The sequence below is a fragment of the Microcaecilia unicolor genome, unplaced genomic scaffold, assembly GCF_901765095.1.
Source record: "Microcaecilia unicolor unplaced genomic scaffold, aMicUni1.1, whole genome shotgun sequence".
In the NCBI taxonomy this organism is placed as follows: Eukaryota; Metazoa; Chordata; class Amphibia; order Gymnophiona; family Siphonopidae; genus Microcaecilia; species Microcaecilia unicolor.
The window spans coordinates 311662-324943 of record NW_021962936.1 but is presented as its reverse complement, the minus strand read 5'-3'; the positions used below and the strand labels follow the sequence as shown (position 1 = coordinate 324943).

Genomic DNA, 13282 nt, shown 5'->3' with positions numbered 1-13282 from the left:
TACTCCGCCATTGTCACATCTCTTTTCAGTTTTATCCCACCATCTTTCCACTTCCCTTAGCTCCTGCCACCCTATCAGATCATTCTTCATTTTACTAACTTCAGCCGGTTGAGCTTGGTACAACTTTGCTTTTTTTTTTTTTAATTGTTTTTAAATGAAACCATACTATCCGATGATCACTGGTGCTCAGGTGGACATTAACCTGGACATTACACACACTGTACGCTGCCCCCCCCCCCCCCCCCCCCCCCCCGCTTATGGGACTTTTGTTTGTTTTGTTTTCACAGCTCTCTAAATGCCAGACAATAATGCAGGGCGCAGATCCAACACAGGAAAATATTTGAAAAGACATCAGTACATTTCCATAGGCCAGTTGTTTGCACCGTACATTTCACCCAGTGTAAGTAAAAGACCTTCAAGGGCTGTAACTGGGGGCCCTTCTGAGCAGCGGGCTGGCAGGCTGCCATGGTGTGGGGAGGAGGGGTTGTTTGACCTTCAGCCCGACTGAGCTCAGCTGTGGAGGCGGCACCCTCGCTGAGGGGCTGGTCCGGAATGTAATCCCAGCCTCGCTTCTCATTGGTTGTGGCACGGCCACCACCCCCTTCCTACCCGGACCTGCCTCCTCCACTCCCTCTCCATTCATAGTGCTGTCAACGGCTCAGGAGCTGCCAAAAATGGCAAACCCGGAGTTGCAGAAGCGCCCAAGCAGCATCCTGTGTCTCTTTGACGTGGATGGCACCCTTACTCCAGCCCGACAGGTATTGCCCCTCCCCAATACCTCTATATGTCCATACTATGCAGCAGCAGCAGCAGCAGTGGATCCCCTAGAAGAGATTTCCAATTAAGTAGCTTAAAGGCGGATTCGGGGGTGGGGGGCTTTTCTACTGTTGAATTGCTTAAATTCCCCTTGTGTATCCTGCTTTCTTTGGCTGTTTCTTGGTCTCTTTTCGGTTTCCTTATCTGGGCTTGCAGACAGTTTCCCTGCCCTGCCCCTTTGCCACTGGTTGATCAGTCTCCAAGCTGGTTTTTCACTTTTGCTCGCCTCTCTAACCGCAGCTGCAGCAGTGTTTGGACAATGGCAGAGCGACAGATAGACAACCCAGCAGCCGAGTAAGAGAGAAGGGGCAGGAGATAGTGGATTTTCACAAGAAATAACTTTGATGGGGAAGATGATGGGAAGGTAATACGAATCTTTTACCTTATCCCTTAATACAGGTGAAATCATTAAGCAGTAGTCTGTACAGGGGGCAGGTTGGATAGCATTCTTAGCCCCCTCAATCTAAGATGGGGGAGAAAAAGCGGATCTAACATTTGGGGCTAGCAAGGAGAAATGAGCAATTGAAATGGGGCTGCGTTTTCAGAGGCTTTGCTGTTTTAGGCCTGGGAGCTCCTGCTTTCCTGGAACTGGTCTTGGCTGGCCAGTGCGCCAGTTTGAGAGTGTCCCACTGAGGAAATACATATCTACTCCCATGACATTGGGCTCTGTCAGGATCCTGAGGTGTGCCTTTAATGTGCTCTAATAAGAATTCGGCATTTGATCTCCATACTCCAGTACAAGGGTCAGGGCCGGTCAAACCCAGTAAGCGAGGTAAGCACTGCAGGGGGGCGCCTGCCTTCAACAGCGCCGCTGAGGTGCTGCACCGCCATACCGCACTGCCCCTGGGGGTTTAAATCTTTTACTTACCTCCGTCCCAGTGGCCGCGTCATTTCAAAGCCCTGCCCGTCTCTAGCCTTCCCTCCCTTTGTGAATTCGTTCCCGCAGAGTCCCGCCTTCTGACGTCATTTCCTCGAGGGCGGGACTCTGAGGGAACGAACTCACGAAGGGAGGGAAGGCTAGAGACGGGCAGGGCTTTGAAATGACGCGGCCGCTGGGACGGAGGTAAATTAAAAAAGACTTAAACCAAGCAGGGTGGCAAGAAGAAAAAGGGGGATGTTGGGGGGAGAAGAGGGTGGGCAAGTGGCCATAAATGGGAGGGGGATGGCAGCGAAGAAGAATCGCTGGACAGGGGCAGGGTGGGAGAAAAGAGAAAGGAGAAGTTGGGGGGGAGGGTGCCAACTGATAGTCTGCAGGGGGGCGCCAGAGACCCTAGGACCGGCCTTGACAAGGGTGGGCACAGTAGATCTTACTGGTGTTTGCATATAGTCACCAAAAATTGCAGGTTTTTGATACCTGGTGGGTGGCTCTTATCATAGACCACTCTACTCTTTTGCTTTAGCAGGATTTCTGTATTTTTAATTGGGGGGGGGGGGGGGGCTGGGTTTAATCTCATATCTGTGGCCAGATGATCAAGGGTGGAAGGAAATGATGTACCAAGACTTTCCAATGTACTGTAAAACGTGGTTTTAATAAATCAAGTCCCAGACATGTTAACTCAACACAGTCTGTGTTTTGGCTCTACTGTGTTGAGTTTACACGTCTGGGACTTGATTTATTAAAACCATGTTTTACAGTACATTGAAATGTCTTGATGCATCATTTCCTTCCACCCTTACGTTTGGCACATCAGCCAAATAAATAAATACAATACAGTGGTCATCTGGTCACAGATATGAGATTAAGCCTGGCTCCCCCTCCTATGGAAGACTTGGTTTTCTCTTTGGGATTTGGACCTTTATTTATTTGGCTCACATCTTTTTCAGTTGTAGCTCAAGGTGAGCTCCATTCAGGTACAGTGGGGTTCTGTCTCTGGGGGACTTACAGTCTGAGTTTGTACATCAGCTGACTGACGCCCAAAGAGCCACAGTGGGATTTGAACCCTGGCTTCCCTAGGTCTCAGCCCACAGGCTACAGAAGATTTGTCTACAATGCTGGAGGAAAAGCAGGAAGCATAAGGGGAATGAGGTGCCTAAAGAAGCTCTCAGATAGGGCACCAGTCCCCCATTATTGCAAAGACCAAGGGAGCAGCAGATTTAAGGTGAGGATGGATACACATTTGTAATTCTCAGTATCCTTGTGTTGCAAACATGACAGCGTGTCTGCGGAGGGAAGCCATGGAGCTGTGCCAGGACCTGCTGCAGTGCCTCCCTCACCTTTCCTCTACATTCCCTGTCTGCCAAGGCTCCCGCTCTCTGAGATTCACATTCAGGAAACCTCACTGACATAAAACAGTCTGTGTCTGTGTCACTAAAGGAATACAGAGAACACAAAAGAAAATAATTACAGGCAAAGAGAAGACAATTTCAGGAATCTCCAGCTGCCCACTTTTGTCCCTGTCTCTGATTAGGTTTCTTATTTTGTTGCTGTGCTGCCGTTTCTCCTCTTCCTACCAAATTTTTTTTTTCTTGTTCATTCTTTTGTGGGAAGTCTTTGGGTTTTCTCTGCTAGTTTTGGGAGGTATGTATCTCTAATGCCTTTGTATTTGCACAGTGCAATAAGAAATGCATTTGTGTTTCTGTTTCTTCACCATTGCATTGCATGCAGACTCTGGCTTCACGGGGTCTCCAGTTCAATTTTTGTCTGCATCTTTCTGTTTGTAGTCTCTGTGGTCACTTATTCTGTTTTTGGTGAGGCTCTTACTTTGCATGTGTGACTAAGATGGGGGATTTGAAGCAGTCCAGTCTTCAGCTGCTCACTGGTATTCTAGAGAATTGGGTTTGCCCTGCACTCATTCTTGGGAGAGTTTGTTTAAGCAGAATGTTTGTTCACAGAACTAGAGGAGCAGGCTGGTCAGATGGTGTTTGACCTGCTCTGGGATTAGGATCTGGCATGAATCTTAATCTGTAACTACTTAAGAATTTTCCCCCTATTTATGTATCTCCTCCCAACCCCCACCTCACAGGTTGAAGAGTAGTGGGGGAGAGGGGATCTGTCACTGTACCTTTCTGTGGTACAATTTTTGCCACACTCCAGAACAATAGCATTGGCAGATGGCAAATTTTGGGTGGGCACAATTTATTTCTCTCTTCCCTGCTTGCTCCCTCCTGTTCTCCCCCCTCCCATCTCAATTTAAAATACTTAACAATTAAATGCCTTATCTGGCAGGGATCCCCATGCCCTGCCTGTTGAAGACATCCAAAGCCTGCCAGAACTCCCTCCAGACAACCACAGCAGTCAGCAGCAGCTATCCCAGCCACTGACAAGAGACACTCCATGCATGCTTAGTTCTCTCTTATGAACTGAGCGCTTGCAAAAAGTGAGCAAGTGCCAGCATGGATGATGCCACTGACTGCACGGTTGGCTGAGGGGGCTTATGGCAGGCTTTGGATGCCTTCAGCTGATGGGGCTTGGGGATCCCTGCCAGCTACACAAACAGTCCACCACTGCTGGAAGGTCCTGAGCTGAAAGTGGATGGGCTGGGCCCAGGCCATCCTGACCCACCTGTGGTTACGCCTCTGCTCCAGAAGAGAAACACTCCAAAGTGCAGGATCTTAAGGTAGTTGTCCCAGTGAGATTAGCCTCCCTGTCCTAGAAGTATGATCCCGCTTGTGTGCGATTTCTCTTTCTCTTTATGTTCTAGAGGAAAATATACTGTATTTTTAAACCAGGGGCGTATCTGGAATCCGGCGGTAGGGGGGGCCAGAGCCAGAGAGGGGGGGCACATTTTTGCCTCCCTCCCCCCCCCCCCCCGCCGCCGCCGCCGCCTCTCTCCACCCCCTCCCCGCCGTCAACCCTCCCCCGCTGCTTACTTTTGCTGGCGCCGAGGTCCCGACCCGCAATCTCCGTTTTTCGTCTTCCTCCGTGGCCATGCTTCCAGGAAGTAACGCTGCAGTGCTGATTCGTTGACTCCAGTTCGACGTCTGACGTCAGACGCCGAACTGGATTCAACGAATCAGCACTGCAGCGTTACTTCCTGGAAGCATGGCCACGGAGGAAGACGAAAAACGGAGATTGCGGGTCGGACCTCGGCGCCAGCAAAAGTAAGCAGCGGGGGAGGGTTGACGGCGGGGAGGGGGGCCAGGGCGAAATCTGCGGGGGCCCAGGCCCCTGTGGCCCCACGCAGATATGCCCCTGTTTTAAACCAATGATCTTTTTGGGGGGGATGGAAGGTTACTGCCTTCCAGCTTTAAAACTACAGCAGTTATTTGTTTTCATTTTGTTTCCTTATCCCTTCTTTATTGGACATAACTTAATACATTTCTTGATTAGCTTTTTTCAGATCGGAAGAAGGGCAACCTTCGAAAGCTAATCAAGAAATGTATTAAGTTATGTCCAATAAAAAAGGTATCATCTTATTTCCTTTTCCATGTTTTATTTTGTTTGATTTCTATTGATAACCTTTAAGAGTGGACTAACACGGCTACCACACCTCTCTACTTATCCCTTCTGAATGAGCAAAGGGTTCATGACAACCCCATGCTGGTGGCTGAAGTTTGAAGGGGTTCTTTACCCAGAGACCAGAGACATGAGCACTGTTCTTTGTCAGAAGGACTCACAGCTGTCCTCCTGTGGGTGGAGGGGTCCTGATTTAGAAAGGGATAGTAGCATATGATCTCCACCATGGAGGTTTGATAACAGGAAGAGACATGAGCCTATCTGGCTCATTATCTGGACTGAAGCCAGTGGGTGGAGTTTGCTGCCATATTGGTCATAGCAAAACAATAGCAATTGCTATTAAAAACAATAGCAAAGTTGTGAGGTTTTTATTATTTTATTAAACCTCCTAGGTTTTGCATTCTCTCTGGTAGGAGGGGATCGGGGGGGGGGGGGTTGGGGAGTTTTTGAGGGGTCTGTGAAGGGGTGAAAGTTACATTCAAAATGTATTTGTCAGTGCTCCAGAGCTTGCTTTGTTATTTGCAGTGTTGTATTGTGGATTTCAGTGGCGCACCTAGAGATCCACACTGAATTTCAGGCATATTCAATAATAACATGCGTAACTTAATTGGCTCAAACTAATTAGCATTTATAACAGCACTTAAGAAGTAATAATGAGCACTAATTGGCAAGAATTTGAATTTACACACACAACTCGCTAAGTGTATTCTGTAACGCAGTGCAGCTAACTTCTAACACGTGCGGGTAAAAAGGGGCTTGGTTATGGGGAAATGGACGTTCTAAAATTTACGCATGTAGTTATAGAATATGGCCCAGTGCGCCTAAATCTATGTGCCGGGATTTGTGCCATGTTTTCATTGATGTAAAAGGACGAGCGCAGTTTTAGGCACTGGAATATTAACTAAGTATTTTCTATATACTGTGTCTAAATCTAGGCATCACTTATAGAATACGCTTAGGCAGAAATGTTTTCCACTCAGATTTTTTAGGCGCTATATATAAAATCCCCCCCCCCCCATATGCCTTTATTTTTGCTTATAATGACAATAAAGATATTTGTACATAAAAACAATAGCAGCTGTGACCACAAAAGAAGCCGGGGTGGGGTGGAACTCTTAACTTGTTCCCCAGCTCGGTGATGTGCTGCCCTGGGGTTACACAGCAATAAACCAAAGAGAGCCTCAGAAACCAAGTCACGGTCCTTTCTCTACCCGGCGTTGAATAAAAGCCTTGGAGCTGGTAACTCACCAAGCTGAGCCCCTGCAGCCGCCTTCTCTCCCTCCTACCCCCACCCCTCAAGGTGCTTGCCGCCTCCTCAGTCGCAGCCTGCTAGCATCCATCTCCCCTGCCACAGTGGTAGGGTGTCCCTATTACCAGCCCCTCGAAATGACACACCAATTATAGTTTAGAACTAATTACTATTCTAACCGATGAAAGGTTATTCCATTCCTCTGTGTAAATCCATATGTTGCACAAGCCGACAAGTTTCTATAACAGAGATTTAAAATAAATGCTACCAACAAGCATGCGGCAGCGTATAGTTTGTTTTGGTGTCACCAATATGATGGCTGTGGGGGGGGGGGGGGGGGAGACTGCTTCAGCTTTTTGACGTCATGCAATCTCTTGTCTTCATTAAACCACCTTGATCTCCACATTGTGTGCATACCCTGCTGCTAGCCCCATCAGACAGAAGACAACTTCCTGGAGGAGTAGCCTAGTGGTTAGTGCAGTGGACTTTGAGCCTGGGGAACTGAGTTTGATTCCCACTGCAGCTCCTTGTGACTCTGGGCAAGTCACTTAACCCTCCATTGCCCCGGTACAAAATAAATACCTGAATTATGAAAACCGTTTTGAATGTATTTGCAAAACCCTCAGAAAGGCAGTATATCAAGTCCCATTTCCTTTTCCCTTTTATAGTACAGATCTGAGCAATCATGTGCAGCTCAATGGGGAATAAAAGCCTCCCCCCCCCCCCCCCCCCCCAATCCAGTCCCCATCTCCTCCTCAGGATTCTGGGACTGGAATGTAAAATGAACCTGCTTGGTGGATGCAGCAGTTAGCATGAGCCTGATGTAATGAGGTCTAATTAACTGTGGCAACCTCCAAGCACTGTTGTTCCATTACAGACCAGGCAGCAGCACAGCAAACCAGAGCAGTTCTACTACTACTACTACTACTATTTAGCATTTTTATAGCGCTACAAGGCGTACGCAGCGCTGCACAAACATAGAAGAAAGACAGTCCCTCCTCAAAGAGCTTACAATCTAATAGACAAAAATAAAGTAAGCAAATCAAATCAATTAATGTGTACAGGAAGGAGGAGAGGAGGGTAGGTGGAGGCGAGTGGTTACGAGTCAAAAGCAACGTTAAAGAGGTGGGCTTTCAAATCAAATCAGTAAGGCTCTCGCTTCAGTCCAATTTGTATTTCATAGCTGACGCTGTTTGTCAAAGCTCCTTCTCCTCAACCACTCCCGCCATCTTGCATCTTCGTGAAGCAGATGTTGCTCAAGATTTTGTATTTAATTTTTTATATGCTGCCTGCAAACCCAAAAGCTATCCAGGTACAGCAGGCATTTTTCTGTCTCTGTAGGGCTCACCACCTAAGTTTGTACCTGAGGTAATGAAGGATTAAATGACTTGCCCAAGGTCACAAGGAGCTGTAGTGGGCTCCCCTCATTCTCCACCCACTACTCTAACCATTAGGCTACTCCACCACTCCAGGTATCACACTGAAACATGAAAAACAGATGTAATCCCACATTGTAATGGGGATTACTAATGCTGGTATGTAGAACTCTCCAAAGTCTCTGGGGAGGGTTTAAAACGTGAGAATCCAGCCCAGGGGATAAATTGCAGAGGAAAAGAGTTTGGGGGAGTGATTGTTAGTTGGGGAGGAGTTAGAGTTAATAAAAAGGATTTCAGTAGGGAACACAGGGTCTTTGGTTGCCTGTACCCTGCCAGGACCCTTGGAGGAGAGGGGGTTCCTGGAGTGACTGAATAAACCTGGGTTGAACTTAAGGAGTCATTGTTACCCCTAACAGTAGCAACTGAGAAGGAGTAAGATGCTCCGGGTGGGTAGTCAGAGCAGGGGAAGCCTGTTCAAGGCCAGGCTGCAGCTCTGAGAAGTGCATTGTTGGAAGTAGGGCAGCCAAAAGGAGAACTGGATTGCGATCAGGATTATTAGGAGCAGGCCTGGATTAATGATAGCCCAAAGGGATGGGTAAAGAACAGGTGGTGCTGTACATATGTAAATGCTGGCAGTTTGCAAAGTAAATCAAGTTTGGAAAGTGGTTGAGGTTGTGAGGTTGTAATACACAATCTTGAATGAGAAGGATTGCTAAGACAAGTTGATGACTGTACAGATGGAGTTATAAAGGGCTGAACTGCCTGTTTCAGAAAGTTAGTAAAGTTGAGTTTTCATTAAAAAGAAAATATTTGCAGCATTGTGTGGTTCTTTGGAGCAGGAGTGAGGACGCTTGCTCCCCTGGACTGGCAGAATGCCCTCAAGAAGCCCCAGCGTTTAGGGTTACCATATGGCTCCAGAAAAAGGAGGACGGATTGAGCCAGCCGGGTTTTACTTCCATTGCTTTCAATGGAAAGCAATTGCTTTCAATGGAAGTAATTGAGCCAGCTGGGTTTTACTTCCATTGCTTTCAACCCGGCTGGCTCAATCCGTCCTCCTTTTTCTGGAGCCCTACCAGCGTTACTCCCCATTGCTTCCGGATCTCTATTCCAGCCAGTGTTGACACCAGTGACTGTGTGAGTTGGAGAAACTGAGTGGAGAGACCCATAGAAGTTTCTGTTTGTGACCCAGGTCTAAAGCAGGTGGAGGGGGGAGGGGGGGGGGGTGTCCAGACCTCCTGGAACTGAACTAGTGCTGGGAGTGAGACCCAGATTACTCAGAGATATAGCATCAACCTTTAGAGACAGGGCACTCAGAAGAGAAAATGGCAAAAGATGTTTTGTTTTTTTTAATCATAAGAGCCATCTTTTGAAAACAACTGACGTGCTAAACTCAGTGTAAATTAGCCCTCCCTGTACACAGTGAAAGTGTTTGTTCAATATTGAGAGAGTAAGAGCCCACTGCTGATTCCTATGTTTTTTGTTGAAAATATATATAAAAAATTATTTAAAAATATACATCATAGAAAAACATAAAGTCTAAACAGAGAAATAATCCCCTCAACCAGGCTTTGGAACAAACATATTGATATTTTAAAGCCTCCATTTGACACACTTAGAGTGAGGCAACATATAACATGTTTTATTTCCTGTGGCTGCATGGTATGAAACGTTAGCAGTTGATGTACAATTAAATAATTAGGATATTCTGATGTGATTCAGTACTTTGGGAGCAAGCTGTAATTCAGGTGGGGCTGAGTGTTTTCCTGGCAGCATTAAGTTGTTCCTTGTTAAGTTTGCAAACTGCCTTCCTCTTTCCTGAGGGCTTGCAGCCTGGGTGAACGCTGTGGCAACCGTACACAGGGTTGGGCTTGAATGAGTCTTCCTTCTCTCATACTAATCTGGGGTTTGCCCCTTCCCTTATATACCTCCCCTCCCGCCTACTCTTGACAGAAGAACTTCCTCTGACCTTGAGAAGTATGGATATGGACTCTCCCCAAACTTGATCTAGTTTAAGGTGGCTGTTTGGGTGCTGGAATGCAATTAGTCCAGAGAATACTGTGGCTCAGTTGTGACTTCACTCTGTGATTCATCAGCACCTTTTCTTCTGCTACTGTTCTTGACATTACCACCTTTTATACCAGCCACAAGAGCAATCTTGTCTTGTCAAGAATTTTGGTGATCTCTCAGTCAGACGGTTGTATCCGCTGAAACACGGCCCGTGTCGGGTCAAGTGTGTCAGTGCATCTTTTCTAGCAATAAAGGTGACGGTACTCAGATGCTAGGCCACCCTTCAAGGGTGGGGTGATCACTGAGGGACCCACCCCACAATAGCTAGGCCCCCTGCAACCAGTCACAGAATCTATGACAAGGCAGAATTGGTGTGTAGAGCCTGAACTTGTTCATTAAAACTTGGGGTCCATGGGTCAATTTTAGCAGACAATGGAAAAGGTGTCGGTACTCAGTACCCCCTCAAACAAAGCCCTGCTGGTACCTTCAATAAAGTATTCTAAGCAACATTCCCTGCGTTGGTTGATCTTTGTGTCAACTTCTACTTCACCTTGGTTGGACTGGCTTTTCCATAGAGATCCTCTCCTCGTTTGCTGCTTTGTCGTTAGCGGCATGGGCAGTTTAGGGGTGTGCCTAGAACTTATATGGGTATTAGAATTCAAGCAGTTAGGTGCAAGCATTTACATCAGCCATTGAGCTAGTGTAAGTGCTGACTCCTGAAGTTAGTCTAGTATTCTGTCATGTCAGCAATGTGTGAAAAACTACAGATAAAAGAATTTCAATGACAGGCTCATGGGGAAAGGGGAAGGGGGTGGGAGTGAGAAACAGGGAGGTGTGAACAGAAGGGGACAAAACAGTATAATTTTATGATTTATAAGGTGATGGGAAACTCAGATCTCTGTTAAAACCTCTTTTGCTGAGGCCAAAATTTCATCATCTTATCCTAAAAGGTCTTACACTCTGTTATGACCCGGTAGTGGTGAGCCCCTGTGCCCCGACTGAGCACGGCAGAGATGGAGTGACACCGCACTCGGTCAGGCAGCCAGACAACCCCAAGCTTCACCTGGGAAGCGACCACCGTTCACCGGGAGTTAAGCCCCCAGCTGCAGGCGGCCACCAGGACTTCAGGAACCGGCGGGGTTGCACAGCCGCTGACCAGGAAAGCAGGAAACAGACACTGTCCAGAACCAGTACTCCAACAGGCCAAGAAATAGTCCAAATCAGTCCAGAGTCAAGGCAGGCAGCAAACAAGCAAAATCCGAAATAACTAGCCAAGGTCTGGTACACAGGAAAAAACAGGAACAGAAGGCGGTCGGTGAACAGCACTCCGACAGCATCTCCTCGGAACAAAAGAGGACGAAGCAATGAAGGCCTGGAGGCAGTGCTTTAAATAGTGAGAAAATCTGAGCAAACCACACTCAGGTGAAATCAACATGGCTGCCCCCATAGGAGATCCTCCCAAGACCAAATATGGAGTTCCTTCCTGATCTCGTTTACACAAGATGGCTGCCCCCTCCTGAGCTAGCCAAGATGGCCACTGCCTGTGCTCTAAACCGGATGACGGCTGCCAGACTTGGGAAACTGAAACCGACCCATCCTGGAGAAACATCAAAAAGCCGGCTAGCACTGCCGGACCGCACCTCGCCGGTGAATCAGACGCGCAGGCCTGGAATCAGGTGAGGAACGTAACAGTATCCCCCCCTGACGCCTCCCCCGTCTCCCTGGTCCGAGTCGATTAGGATGGAGGGAATGGTACTCACGGACCAGGTCTGGAGCATGGACGTTGGTTGCTGGCTCCCAGGAGTTGTCTTCGGGTCCGAAGTGTTTCCAGGACAACAGGTAGAACAACCTCCCTCCACGTAGCTTCGAGTCCAGAATCCGGTCCACCTCGTACTCGGGGTCTGGATCACTCTCTGGCACGACCACCCTCTTAGGTTCCGGATGCCACTTGGACCTGCGGAAAGGTTTCAAGAGAGACACGTGGAAGGCATTGTGTACTCTGAGTTGACCGGGCAGGTGCAGCCGATAAGTCACCGCGCCTATCCTGGAGCGCACCGCAAACGGCCCAATGAAGCGAGGGGCAAACTTGAGTGATGGGAGCCGCAGCTTCAGGTACCGGGTGCTTAGCCAAACCTTCTCTCCTGGCTGGAACGTGGGAGCCGCCTGCCTCTTGCGGTCGTACGTCTCCTTGGCCTTGACCGCTGCCCGGCGCAGCTGCTCCTGAACCTTCTTCCATGCTTCCTGAAGAGTTCGGACTGTGGACTGAACTTGAGGTGGAACCTCAGCGGGGGAAATTGGTGGAGGTAGACGAGGATGACGCCCATAGATGGTGCTGAAGGGTGTAGTCCGGGAGGCCGAATGCAGACTGTTGTTGTAAGCGAACTCCGCCCAGGGTAGCAGGGTGGACCAATCATCTTGGCGCTGATTTGAGTAGGCTCGGAGGAACGCCTTCACGGTTTGGTTGACCCGTTCCACCATCCCGTTAGTCTGCGGATGGTACGCTGAGGAAAAGAGAGTGGTTACCCCAAAAGCTGAACAAAGCGCTCTCCAAAAGCGGGAGGTGAACTGAGAGCCCCGGTCACTGATGATCCTTTGGGGTAATCCATGGAGCCTGAAGATGTGGGTGATGAAGCTGGCGGCAAGGCTGGCTGCAGTGGGCAAGGTCTTCATTGGAACGAAGTGAGCCATCTTGGAAAACCGGTCTATCACCACCCAGATGACGGTGTTGCCCTGGGAGGCCGGCAGATCAGTGATAAAATCCATGGACAGGTCCTCCCAGGGCTGCTGTGGTACCGGCATGGGCTGCATCAAGCCCCACTGCCTCTGATGGGAACTCTTAGTTCGGGCGCATACTGGACAGGTGGTCACATACTGCCGCACATCCTGCGCCATCCGCGGCCACCAGTACGACCGAGAGATCAGATGGAGGGTCTTGTGGAACCCGAAGTGTCCGGCGAATTCAGAAGCGTGCCCCCAGCGCAGCACCTTCCTCCGGAGACCCACTGGTACTGCCCTCTGGCACGCGGCACTCGCCCCGGATATGGAAGGAATGCAGGCCGGATTCAACATGGGATAGGGCTCTTCCTGGTCCCCGGGAGCCTCGAAACTGCGGGACAAGGCATCCGCCTGGACGTTCTTCTCCCCTGGTCTGAAAATCAGGCGGAAGTCGAAGCGTGCAAAAAACAGAGACCACCGGGCCTGACGAGGATTCAGTCTGGTAGCATTTTGGAGGTATAAGAGGTTCTTGTGGTCGGTGATCACCGTCACCGGATGCGCTGCTCCCTCCAGCAGGTACCGCCATTCCTCAAAAGCCAACTTGAGCGCCAGAAGCTCCCGATCTCCCACTGTATAGTTTCGTTCCACGGGGGTGAACTTACGGGAGAAGAAGAAGCAGGGATGCTTCTTCCCGGCAGCAGATGTCTGGGAGAGCACGGCCCC

General features: G+C 48.9%; 1 protein-coding gene across 1 annotated transcript in view; it reads left to right on the top strand.

Moving 5' to 3' along the window:
* The first annotated feature begins 663 nt into the window (after positions 1–663).
* Positions 664–13282, top strand: part of LOC115458678 (phosphomannomutase 1-like) — a 47350-nt gene continuing 34731 nt past the window's right edge. Inside the window, exon 1 of the mRNA XM_030188507.1 lies at positions 664–758. Coding sequence (XP_030044367.1) covers positions 675–758 — 84 coding nt within the window. The 5' untranslated portion in view covers positions 664–674. The remainder of the gene's footprint in view (positions 759–13282) is intronic.